Source organism: Scomber japonicus, chromosome 23 (genome assembly GCF_027409825.1).
Source record: "Scomber japonicus isolate fScoJap1 chromosome 23, fScoJap1.pri, whole genome shotgun sequence".
In the NCBI taxonomy this organism is placed as follows: domain Eukaryota; kingdom Metazoa; phylum Chordata; class Actinopteri; order Scombriformes; family Scombridae; genus Scomber; species Scomber japonicus.
In genome coordinates, this window is record NC_070600.1 from 13,949,926 (window position 1) to 13,963,364 (window position 13,439).

General features: G+C 38.0%; 1 protein-coding gene across 1 annotated transcript; it reads right to left on the minus strand.

Annotated features, from left to right (window-relative positions):
- Positions 1-7,164: 7,164 nt before the first annotated feature.
- Positions 7,165-12,131, minus strand: ube2nb (ubiquitin-conjugating enzyme E2Nb). Its single transcript, XM_053344089.1, has 4 exons — positions 12,023-12,131; positions 9,802-10,048; positions 8,699-8,839; positions 7,165-7,584 (listed from the first exon to the last, which is right to left on the minus strand). The coding sequence occupies exons 1-4, from the start codon at positions 12,050-12,052 to the stop codon at positions 7,541-7,543; spliced, it is 462 nt and encodes a 153-aa protein (XP_053200064.1). The 5' UTR covers positions 12,053-12,131; the 3' UTR covers positions 7,165-7,540.
- Positions 12,132-13,439: the final 1,308 nt, after the last annotated feature.

Genomic DNA, 13,439 nt, shown 5'->3' on the forward strand with positions numbered 1-13,439 from the left:
TTGTTTGTTATGAATTATTTATTAAACACATATCTTTGGTTGAGATATTGGAAGGAGCAGTAAGATTTTTTATTGTTTACAAAACCAAACAATTTTCAAAACACACACTCATACCCTGCTTGTACATTCCTATCCAACGCTACATATTGTGCCAGCTTTGGGAATCCAACCAAGTGTGTTGAATTTATGATGTGTTTATTTCAGCGATCATCAGTAAATGAAGAGAGCGAGGCAAGAAGATGAGGCCCCACAACACGTAGAGAGGCTGATCTCTGAGTGTTTGAGTTGGCATGGAGGAGCGAAAAAGTGTGAGGAATGAGGGAGGAGGGGGCTGTGTGTTTTACTGTCAGTTAAAGTACAATAACCTTTACGGTACACCTGACCCAGCCTATAAAATGAAATGGGTTCAAAACTGCTACAAATTAACATGTAACAAATAGTTTCAGTTGTTCAAAATGTGTGACTTGGTGGCTGTAAATATCCAAAGCACACACACACATACACATATATATATCAGATCATGTTCACTTTTGGGGATATCACATATCACATTTCCTGTAGACGTACTATAACCCTAACGATAACCACTACTTGCGCAACCCAATCAGCTGTTCTTGGGGACATGGTTTTAGTCCTCAATTGAACACGCCATCTCCAGTTAACTGGCCCTGAATCTGAAATTTGTCCCCAAAAGTAGCCTATGACAGACCACGGACACACACACAGACGGCTATCTTTCTCTGCAGTGACTGTTATATATAGAGAGAGCAGAGAAGTGGAAAGATGGCACAGGACAGAGTGTTCTTGCTATGAGTGACGAACTCATATGGGACAAAGAAGAATTCCCTTCCATCTCTTTCTCTATCTATCTCTAACACACACACACACACACACACACACACACACACACACACACACACACACACACACACACACACACAAAACATTAGGTATAGTAAATATGACAATATATATCATAAGGCAATATAAATATGTCAACCATGGTGGTGATCCCTTAAAACCTTGGACTATATATATTTATATATTGATCTAATATTCATGAATTCTAATCTAATAAACAGTGTTATATCAAGAGGCAGTAAATATTGATATTTACCTCCCATAAAATTTGATTTTATCCATATAGTTCGTCACTAACATTTATACAATCTAGATCTAATGCACATGAGCCACTGGATGCAAAAATCACAAGAAAAAATGTAGGGAGGAAAAACTACATATCAGAAATGGCAAATATTTTGTTAGAAAAAAGTTGTTTTTATAAATTCTTTATGTTTTGTAGATATACAACATTTGTCACTACATATATTATTTCTGCTGATTGTTCCATTTAATTTCATTGACATCCTTTGTCCTTCTGTACAGCACACTAGTTATTTTTTACAAGGGTTAGGGATTAGGGGTACATATTCAGATTGGTTGTGTGTAAAAGTGAAATTAGTGAGTAAAATTTTTATGTATATTTTTCATATCCTTTATACTGGGAGATGATTTAAAGCCAGTTCTCCTTTAGCCATGCTGAGTAAATTGGAATGTGGTACCACTTACAATGCGCATGATTGTATGTCAGAGCAGTCTAACCTGTTCTAAAAATATCAATATATGACAATGCAGTGACTCTGCAATCAGCCTGGAAAATATAGGGAGAGAAACATGAAGGAAGGGCAGCTTCAGGTTCAAAACGGTTAAACACAGGGAAAAGGATTTATACTCCTAAATACCTGAGTGCTAGAAAGGCTGAAAAGATTTGTTCCTAATTTGCACTCACAGCAAACTAAGCACTGACTGCATTAGTATTCCACTGCAGCTGTCTTGTGTAACATCTGTGATAGAGCGCGTCCTTTACCGAATCGAACTCTTGAAAAAGTCACACAGAGGTTCAGAGAATGAGACCGAAGTCGTTCCAGAAACCTGCCGCATGGCCAAAAGCAGGGATTCCCTTTTAGCTGGCTAACTTGTTTTTATGCTTGACAGAGTAAAAAGGATGGTTACATAACGTCATGAGGGAACAGGTGATGCAGTCCACCACCAACTGCATCTGCAATGAGACAGAGAGGAGGAGGAGGTGGAGGAGGACAGGAGAGGAGATGACGAACAGGGTGAAAAGAGGGGAGGAAATAAAGAGGGAAAGGGAGAAGAGAGGAGAAGGAGAAAATAAGCAGATAGAAGAGGGGAAAGGAGATGAGAAGAAGAACACTGGAAAAACAGGAGAGGAAGAAGGAAGGGGAGAAGAGTGGCATAGGAGAAAAGGGGAGGGAAATGAGAGGAGACGAGAGGGAAAAGGAGAAAAGAGGAAAAAGGAGAAGAGAGGACAGGAAAGAAAGTGAGAAAGGAAAGGGCAGGAGAAGAGAAAGGAGAGGAGATGAAGAATGAGAAAAAAGGGAGGAGATAGAAGAAAAGACATGTAGGAGGCAGAACAAGGGGAATGGAGAGGAAAATAAAGAAAAAGAAGAGAGAACAGTAAAGAACGGGAGAAAAGGAAAGCGGGAAGAAAGATGAAAACAAAGAGGGAAAGGAGAAACCATTCCGATATTGTCTTTACCCCCAAAACATACGCAGCACATTTTACTACTGACCAGCACAGGTGTCAGATTTCCACCAAGTCCTGATGCAGATGATGACATGTGACAGCCAAAACAGGATGTTTGTGGTCACCTGACCCTTCGACATCAGCAGCATGTGACCAGAATGTTTTCACCTGCACTCAGCAATCACAGCGAGAGACGATCTGCCCTGTCAGAGGAGCAGGGCTAAGTTTAGGATGTCATCTGTTGCAGAAATCATTGTGTAATGCAGGACACCTGAGCTCATATGTATCTCTCTTCTCATAAATGCTAATGGGTAGACCTGCTGTCAAATTAAACCTGAGGGGTCATATAATTGAATAACTGAGATATTACTGTATGAATTAAGGTTATTTACACCTTTCAGCACGGCTTTTCAGCTTTCCAATGAGCGTCCCAGATTTCAGCCTGAACTGTAATTAGGAAGTTAGGAAATTAGGAAAGGCACATCATCTGGGACAATTTGCCAAAAGCAGCACTTTGATATTCTGAGTGTGATATTAGCATTCACTTTTCTGAAATGATTCTAAAACACCTTGTGGATTTCAGAATGGTATTTGGTGCTGATATAGTTAATTATTTATACCCTCATATTAAGTCTGAATAGATAGTTGACTGGTTATTATTATTATTATTATTATTATTATTATCATAGGCTAATAATCATCCTCATCATTATTATTATAATCTAAACTCCCAACTCAAATGTGATTATGTAATTAGAAAGTAGTGGCTCACATGTCATATCATAGGTCATACTCATAAATACTTACAAAAGTCTGAGAGCACTTTCCCATTGAAGTGAATGGGAAAGTGCTCTCAGACTTTTGGACCCCGCTGTATATAACCCACCAGGAAATGTTTCAGGTTATATTGACTTCCTGAAAATGGACAGTGCAACAACAAACCCATTTCAGAGATGACAGCCTCCGAGGCGAGTTAATGTTTTGTCAGATATTTCAGATAGCGTGGGGAATCGCTTTCCTGCCATTCCACTCAAAGAATAGCCGCATACCAGTGTCAATGACTCACTGTTGCCATAGGTCATAAACCGAGCCATGGTCATAAAACATTGTAAAACATTTGTTTCCTGGTGATGGAACATGAGAAACTCAGACCTTGAGGACAGTTGGAGGAAGAAAAAAAATGAAGTGAAGAAAAATATGTTTGATATTGAGTTCATGACAAAGGATAAGAGTTAAAATTGTGTTTGCACACTACCTGTGTTTTCATTGGATATTGGTGAGAAATAAATCCAACTTTCTTTTTTCAAATAAAATTGATCTAAGACCCAAGAGTAGATTTAATCTCAATGCCTGAACTCACAATGACAACATATAATTACATATAATAACTATTTTTAAAAGGTACCTCTGTTTTGCATCCCAAAGGCATGAAGCTGACTGGTCCAGGTAACATTTGCTTGTAGCGCCATCTTGTGAAACTCTATGAGACAGCAGAGGGAAACAGCACAACAGCTGCAATACAGCTTTTTTTCACAAGTCATTTTGTCACAGCAGGAAAAGACCAGTTGAAGCAGCCATAAGCAAAACTACAAGCTACCTACAAGCCAAAATGCCTAAATATGTATTAAAAGTGAGCAAATAATCCTTTATATCAGCAGTTAATGAGTCACTCAGCCAAACACTAAAGCTATTTTATTTAAATTGTGTTAATCGGTTGAGTTTTTTGTTTTTCTTAGAATTTTTTTTCTTGTGTTTATTTTGTTGAGTTTTTCTCTTTTTGTGGAGTTTTGTGTTGTTTTCTGTGTATTTCTGAGTTTGTTGAGTTGTGTATTTTTTGTTTTGTATAGTTCTGCATGTTTTTTCTTAGTTGTGTCTCTTTTCTTGTTGACATTAGTGTATTCTAAAGGTCCATCTAGAGACTTTTTGCAAACTAGTATAGGCTACTAGCACTGCAGAATATGCGCACGTCCCTATAAAAAAAAGAAATGTACATAACTGTGAGCATCGCATTTTGTGTGTTAAGTGTCAATGTCTCCCTCAGCTGGACATAAAGGGTACTGCAAAAAAAAAGATGCAAATGTTTTCTCTTTTAGTGCAACAAGTGCTCCTGTCTCAGGCACATACATCATAAAATTATCCATAACTTATATATTTGCATTGATTATAGCACCTAAAACCCCTCCAGTCACTTGCATCAGAGGCCCATGAAGGGTTTGATAAAATGGATTTTCAGACTCCAAATTCCTTCGAGACACAAAAATGATGGAATTCAAATCACAACCACCCTCCATTACTTAAATCTTAACTGGAACACCTTTAGAGGGAACACAAACTCCACACAGCACAAAACAGACGAGCCTCTACTTACTTACTCAACTCAGTTTATTTACAGAGCATTTGAAGAGCCATGTATGCAAATGTACTGAAATTACTGACAGAACTCTTCTTTTTACACACGGGGGAGCTGATTAATCAGAGTTTGATCTCTCGATAATAATTTGATCTAGATGCTTCAAAAATCCAGTGAGTGACTGTTCCTTGGTTTAGATTACTGTCAAGTCCCTCAGGGAAACAATAAATTAACCAGGTTTTAAGCCGTGAGACATCTTCCAGACTTGAGTAAATGTTGCAGTTAGAAACAGTTAGTTAGGTCTAATATATCTGGGCGAGGACAGGACACAAACAAGTCTAAGCAACACCAATGCCTGCAACAGTCCAATAAAAAGCAACCAAAAAAGAAAGCTTAACAAAAATATTTTTACTAACATTACAGTCCTCCCTCAGATGAGCCATACAGAAGCATTACAGTATCATGGAGGGTCTAAACTACTGAGTAATGAGTCTTTCATGCTTTCCTTTGAGTCACAATCTGATCTTTCCACAGCGATCTCTCGAACCCACAAACACAGGATCCTTTAAAAGGAAAGTTTAAGGATTTCAGAAGTCTTTTCTACAGGTTAACAAATCCCAACCTACAATTTCAGGTTTCATGTTACAAGGAATATGCTGTCAATTCTTTCTAGCCAATAGAAAATCCATAATAGCATGATAATTTATTTTAATCTTGAACACCTTTTTATTTGTAAATCACCTTTTCTGCTACCACAATGATCCACTCAGAAGTATCAGTTAAGTTCACTTGCATTATCATCACAGATCAGTATCACAGAAGTAGCAAAAGTAGGTAACTCAATGAAGAATCAAGGTGGGGGAAAAACTTTTTAAGGAACAACCCAACCTCCAAAAAAGCCTCAACTTTCCCTTCAAAGAAAATTCAAGACCTCACAAATGGCCTGAAGAAAAACTCACGTGAAGTGTCCTGATATCGGTTTGGTTATTGTACATGCCTTGTTTTTTTCTTTTTAAACAAAGTAACACTGAAAATAAAACAGATAACGGGCAACAGAGATTGCATGGACAGAAAATTAATAAAAAAGGAAAGTAAAAACAACAGCTCAACTTCCTACACCCTTAAAAAAAAGTACATAATTTGCAACACAAATTAGTAGCCTGCAACAACATGCATACGGCTCCTTTTCAGCACAACACAGTGATTATTTTGTTTTAAATGTGACTCACTGTGTTAAAAAAGCAACTTCTATGTTGTCTCATTCTACCTTTCTGAATGTGTGAATTACTTTTTCTTTTAAATGTGCGGAAGTGTCTCACTGATCCAGATCACCCTCCCCAAACTGTCTAAAAAAGGGTTGTGCAGATATGAAAAACACACTGATGAACATTAAATCCAGTTTCTGACATGCAAGTGTTGAGGTTTTTAACATTTCATACGTTTGATGTGACACTCAAACTAGACTTTAAATCATTTGATTTAACTTGATTTGGGTTGCTTTAAGCCAAATCTTCAAATAATTTGTATAAGGCATCTAATCAAACAATGATCTGTCTGTAAATCTGCAGGGGTGACAAACTGACACTAAATTCTGGCCGCTTTTTTTATGATCTCTACCGACCACTATGGCAGGTAAACAGTAACATTTAAGAGTTTAACAAATTGTTTCACAGTTAAATGATTGTTTTAAAAACTCTGCATTAATGGGGGGATGAACCCTCCTCAGCTATACGTGGATGAACATGTTTCGTTTCTGCTCTCTAATACCTCCTCTGTTCTTTCACTTCAGCAAAACTCACATTAAAGCTAACACAACAGGCAAAACAATTAGAGGAAGTGTGGAGGAAGTTCAATTTCAGATTGAAGTAGTATTTGAGAACAAGTGTGAGCACTTTAAGATGACGTGCTTTGACATATAAGATTATATCCTCTTTTTGTTTAGTATTTAGTGCCCTGTGTACTTTTGGGATGGTGCTGAATTAGATGCAACATCTAAGTATTCAGTGTTGTGAAGTGTTACGCATGCTTGTTAGCAACCAGAAACATTAAAGACAAGCAGGAGTGAAAATCCAGCTACCCTTCTTGTTGAATATAAGGCCTTTTTTTCTCTAAACTCATATTTGTTAGAAAAAGTAGAGTGAAAATCCACTTATATATTCTGTTTGCTACTTCTAATGGGGGAGGAGGGGGGGTCAGCTCTCTATGTGTTTAAGTAACAGAACGTGTCATCTCTCACAAAAAGACATACAGATGTGCTGACAAATGATGCATGTGTTAAAAGAAGGACAGCTTTAATGCATGTATAATCTTGCAAACATACCAGTATGTGCCGAGTTCAGGACAACATATCGTATGTTATTTGAACACGTTCTTTTTAAGACTGTAGTGGGGAGGGTGTCATTCTCTGTCCATGCATTTAAATAGCAACACAGGAAAAAAAAAAAGAAAGAAAAAAAGGCTAACACACATTTAACGCGTCACCCAGAGGTCTGCAGCAGTAAATCTTGTCATTTTCAAATAGATTTGGACTTATAATCTTTTTTTTTTTTTCTCTTTTTTTTGTGTCCGTTTAAATTCAAATGTTGACAGAATAGGAGTACATTTTGTGGATCACATTCAGACGCCTCGTCTCTCTTCTTCTATACTTCAGTGTTGCCCGCGTAGAGCCTGGTCCATGTTCGGGCTGGGGAAGAGAGAGAGAAAGACATAAAATGGTTGTGGTGGGTGTGACAGAGATACGGAGGGAGGGAGGCAGCGCTGCGGCTAGAGAGTGCTGAAAAAGTATACATAGACATACTTTATCAAAAGTGTAAATCAAAACAAACAGGCCTACAGGAAGACAACATTTAGATGCAATGACAAGACAATCTAAGCAAACCACAATCACTAATGAAGGCCATGTGCTTCAGTTAGAAGCTGAAATAACTAAAAAAAGACTAGTGTGAATAGTTAGATGGCAGCAAAAGTCAATTTCACTGTCAAGCTACATAAACAGAAAACTAAAGCTGTACAGCGCCAGAAACAACCAAAAAATACTAAATATAAACACTTGAAATAATAAATGTTATGTTACTGCTTGGCCTGATATTTACACCAGATGATCATTTTATTATTATTTCAGTCTGGGGTTGGTGTCTTTTTTGCCACTTACAGTCAGATTTAGATGACAGAAGCTGTGCTAGTTTGACGGTTACAACACCAGCACGCAATTGAGGTAATGTGTTGTTTTTAACATGTTAAGAAATGTATTTATTATTGCTGTGAAAGCCCAAGGTGCACAGGTTCTTCTACTTTCTTGTCCAACACGATGACCAACGACCAAGAATCCAGACTATAAACCAAGAATCTCCCACAAGCTAAATTTCTCAAGTATCAGAGGGGTCATCTGAGTACTGCTTCCAAACCCTTGGAGGAAATCAGCAAAAAGCATCTTTCATTTGGAAATTCCTTCAATGTGTGGTGTTGTTCTGAAGAGCTGTTATTTCAGTCAGTTGATTAGCAACAGACGTAACATCTGCTGTCACGCTGGTCTGTATTCGCAGCTGCACACTTCTGTCTCACCTTCAGAAGGTGCTGATTGGGTTGTTCTTGGGTTTTTTTCCCCCCTCTCAACAGCCATTCATGAGAGCCACACCAGATTTTTGGAACAAAATGCAGGCGATGACTCAGATCTGCAATTGAGCTAATCACTGCTGCCATCTGACAAAACATTTGTCATACTGGAAAAATGTTACCATCTGCGGCGGAGGTATGTAAATGAATTCTTTGTCGAGTAAGTGCATGAATCCAGTCCTCACCTGTCTCAATGGCATGGCTTTCGTTTTTCTTCCACTGCTCTGCGACATCGTTTGCCAGGGGATCGTCTGGATTGGGAGCACTTAATAACGCCTGGATAGATAGCAACACTGTGCGGATTTGCAGGGCTGGAGACCATTTATCTGGAAGAGGCATAGTTCAGAGAAAGGCGAAGACCGAAACAAAGATGACGAGTTAAAGGTTGAACTTGCAAAACCAGAAAGGCTTTGTGTGATATAACATTATGAAGCAGGTACAACATGCCAGTGACACACACTAGAACATTTTTACAAATCAGAATGAAGAAAATATATAAAGGTGATGACAACATTTGAGTGCAGATTAATGTATCTGCAAACCTTTTTCTGTGACACTTTACTGTCTGTTCTGCTCTTGACAAATAAACATGACCTTGCGATTGTTTGCCTCAAAACTTGATTTAACGGTCGCAATGGTGACACAGAGCATTATGGGATACAATGCATCAGCTTCCTGAAGCTTAGTCTCACAAAAGCACTTCCCGGAAATATAACAGATCTCTTTTGCAGCCACCTTATATTAGAAAAAAAAAGATCATTTCTGCCTTCGTTATAATCTGACTGTGACAGCATGAACTAACCCTAGCCCCATACATATCATTACAGGTAGTCTTTACCCATAAACAAGACTAGATAAGCCCAGTGTTTGCTACATGGCCAGAATAAAATAGCAATGTAGAAGAGTGTGCAGTGAAGAGAGAGTAGCTAAAAACCCAGATACTTGACTCCATACTGCATAGATTCAACAGAAACATGACTCCAACATGATACCCATGATGCTCTGTTAGGACTAAATATTAAGTAGGCAGTTGCTTTCTAACACATTAGGAGTAATGACTCCATATCGCGTGTTTCTTGTAGATTTATAGATCGCTGCTGTCAGTTTCTTGCTGGTCAGAAATTGCAAATTGAAACTTAACTGTTTATGATGCACATTATTTCTTGCTACTTTTATGGATGGAAACAAAAGAATGTAGGCAAAAATGCTATTTAACAATCCTGCAGCAGCATATTAATGTGGTTCCACATACAAATCATGTAAATAAGCATGTCATCATGCTTCTTACCTTTCAAAATGTCTAAACATATTCTTCCCAGTTTGTCGACATTGGGGTGGTAGATTTTGGTCATGAATCGCACTTTGGGAGCTGCCATGGGATACTCTTCTGGAAGAAATAGTTCAAGTTTAAATGTGCCTCCTTCAAAGGGAGAGTCTTGAGGCCCCGCAATGACCACATGGAAGTAACGTGCATTCCCTTCATCAGGCGTAGCCGTGATCCCTGGAACGGGCTCTGCCATCAACCGCTGTGTCTCCTGTGTGTGGTCAGAAGAAACAAAAAAAAAAAATACTGTGTTGACACGCTGAATAAAAAGTGAGGTACTTACAGCAGGAAGGACTGTGGAGGTGTCAGCAGACAACCGACTTTCAATACATAATGGATGAGGACATACAATTTCCACTGCTTAGTCACACATAGACTTTCACCTCACCCACATACAGATACAACAACAATTTACAAGCTATTGTTTAACAAAAAAAGGTAGCAAAGGGTTGGAACACCTCATATACAGTACTGGGAGTTACTTTTGATAAAAAATGTGCATTGAACCTCCATCACGATATTCTAAAAATATTCAGCAGTTCAACTGTCAATTATTTTCTCTATTAATCAATTAATCATTTGGTCTGCAAAATAGTACAGTAAATGGAAAATAGTAAATCAACTTCCCAAAAGCCGAAAACGGTTTCTTGAAAAGGCGTGTTATGTTCAACCAATACTTAAAATCCAAAAATATTTTTGAGGGTCATAACCAAAAACTAAGAAAACTTGCAAATATACACACTTTGAGAGGCTGATTTTGCTTTTAAAAAATATAGCTGAAATGACTGATTATGACAGTAGTTGCTGATAAATTCTGTTTTTTGACTCATTGATTAATAGTTTCAGATAGGGCTGGGCAATATATTGATACTATATCGAGGCTAGATATAGTCTTTAGACTTTGGATATTGTAATATAGTGATGTGGCCTAAGTTTTGGTTTTGGTTTTAAGGCTGCATTACAGTCAAGTGATGTAAATTTATGAATTTAACACACTTTTCGATTATTTGCCTTTGCACACCATTATATCCGCATCACTGATGATTATTTATCATTGTGTAAATATTTTGTGAAAGCACCAGTAGTCTTCCCTACAATACTGCTGTAATTGATAGAGGCATTGGGCCAAAAATATTGTGACATTTAATTTGTCCATATCACGCAGCCCTAGTTTAAGATGTTCATTATTTATGCTTCATTAGATTAGACTTCAGGTAACACAGATGATTCATGTTTATGTAATGTGCACGACACACTATTATTATCACTGGTTGACTGAGAGATTTATGAGTTTTAATGCAAATCAATAAAGCATAAAGATAGTAACAATTGATAAATATTAATAATAGAAAGGAGGAAGTGAAAGACCCTGCATATTTCTGCATTTAATCAAGCAGGTGCACTGAAACATCTGCAGTCAGCAAGAAGGAAGCTGGTTTTAATCTTGTTGTATATTACATTCATTTCCTCGTTAGCTTTAGGGGGAAACAACTGCAGGTCACGTTATTACGAAGCTGGGTCGTGTTTTCACTCAGTCAACGTTGTGCTAGTCGTTGTGAAAACCTGCTAAACTTGACAAATAGCTTTCAAGAAGTGGCGGAAAAAGACTGATCGCGCCCACAGCCAGGCCTGGTGAAGCCTGCGGGAGGAGCAAGCGACGCAAACAGGCCTTACATTCAAGCTTGATTATACTGTTTCATTGACACTAAAACAACCACAGTAGCATATGTGTGTTATTACGAGCATTTTTTCTGTACGTTTCGAAGACCGCAAGGGCAGCGGCAGACATGTGAAGCAATCACCGCACTCACTTAGCCTAGCTTATATAGCGAGTCCCATTCATATGTCGTCCAGGGCCAAAATGTTACAATTTTGTCGACTCGTATTAGAAATTAGCAACTAGGTAGAGTGAAAGGTACATTGTTAACACGACAACGGTTCGACTGGTGCCGAAAAAGAAACCACGGACACGGCAGAAGGGAGTAAACGGAAGTGGCAAACAAAACACTTGCAGACACGGAGCAGCGAGCTAGCCCGATTAGAGCTAACTGTGCTAGCCGAGCTAACGTCAAGCCGCACGCTGGATGGCAGCAAAAATCAAACGCACACTGTGGTTAAATAAATACACACGATATCCCAACACGAGTTCATTAAGATGTATGTACAGTGCCTGGTGTAAATGTACCTTGATAATCCTACGAGGCAAACCGGCCATCTTGTGTTAGCTTTTATATTTTTAGCCGTGGACTCGCCTTCTCTTCAGGTCGGGTTGAGTGAGCTGCCGGGGCGGGGACTAATGCCTCCATGGGCGGGGACAGAGAGCTCTGTGTTCCGGTGGTTTCAGATGACGTAACGAGATACTGCTGCTGCTTCCCTAAAACTCACGAAGCCCCATTAAGTCTATACAGCTAAATATATATATTAAAAAGAGATTTAAAAGAGACATTGATGTGAGTTGTAGTTTTTGTCATGAATGTCCAGAAACTATTGTTTCTTTATTCTGCCATTTGGCCCATTTGTGAAGATATTCTGTCAAAACCCAAACCGTGACACTAAATATAGATCCCCATCCCTCTAGAGTGAATTAATAGTTGTAATGTGTACATTTTCTTTACATATATATATATATATTAACTTTTCGTTGTATTTGTTATATGTACCCAGAAAGTTTTTCTTTACTTTGGAAACCTTATGACCTTGTGGGACTGATACTGGAGCATCTTTGACTGAAGTTGGTGCTGTGATTTAGACTTTTGACTGAACAGCCTTATTGTGCTCACATACTTTCCTCCCTATGTCTATACCACTGGGCCTTGTGTTGTTGATGTTGCATTTTGTGTGTCCTATGTATTGTATATGCTGTTGTCTTACAACCTTACACATTTTAATTTTAGTCATAAAATTTGGTTGGACCTTTGATGTCATTTTCAAGATTAAATTCACAGTTTAAAGGTTTGTGTTACTAGCACTTTTGTTTTTACTCCTAAATGCTAAATTAAATCACATTCAAATTTATTGTCATTGAACAAGTACAAGTGCTTAACAAGATGCAGTTGGCATTGAACCAGAGTGCAATTTAGGCTTAAAGTGCTCATGTGCTCAACATAAATCATTGTGAGCAGTTTACAAGATGTAGATATACTGATACTTGTGCAGTAATGCAGTGTCATATAAAGTGTTTTTTGTGGTGAGTGGTTCTGTTTTTCAACAGAGAAAACGCAGTAGTACTGCTGTGTTGGACCGCAGGCTACGTGATGGTAGTGGAGCAAACAGCCAATGGTTTAAACTCTCCAAAACTGCATAAAAACAAAAAGAGTACATACTCTCTTTGACTGTATTTACATATCTTGTATTTATTTTTATGATATTGTCCTTTGTATCATTAACTTTTGTATTTGATGCTATTTTCATTTTATACTGATTTATAATACACTCCTCAAGTCAAATGGAAAATGAAAACTATTTTGAACAGTGTGAAAATGATGAATTCACTCTCAAAAATGAAAGAAGTCTTTGTGCTTTCTGTTTCTGTCTCTGGACTGAAAGTTTATTGGACAATTTCCAAAAATGTGCTCTTTTTCATGATATTTAAAACATAAAGC

Excerpts from the sequence above, each read along its gene's own strand:
- ube2nb (XM_053344089.1), bottom strand. The coding sequence starts at position 12,052 with ATGGCCGGTTTGCCTCGTAGGATTATCAAG. Across the intron at positions 10,049-12,022 it reads TGCCTCGTAGGATTATCAAG|GAGACACAGCGGTTGATGGC; the intron begins GTACATTTACAC and ends GACCACACACAG. Across the intron at positions 7,585-8,698 it reads AAGCCATGCCATTGAGACAG|CCCGAACATGGACCAGGCTC; the intron begins GTGAGGACTGGA and ends TCTCTTCCCCAG.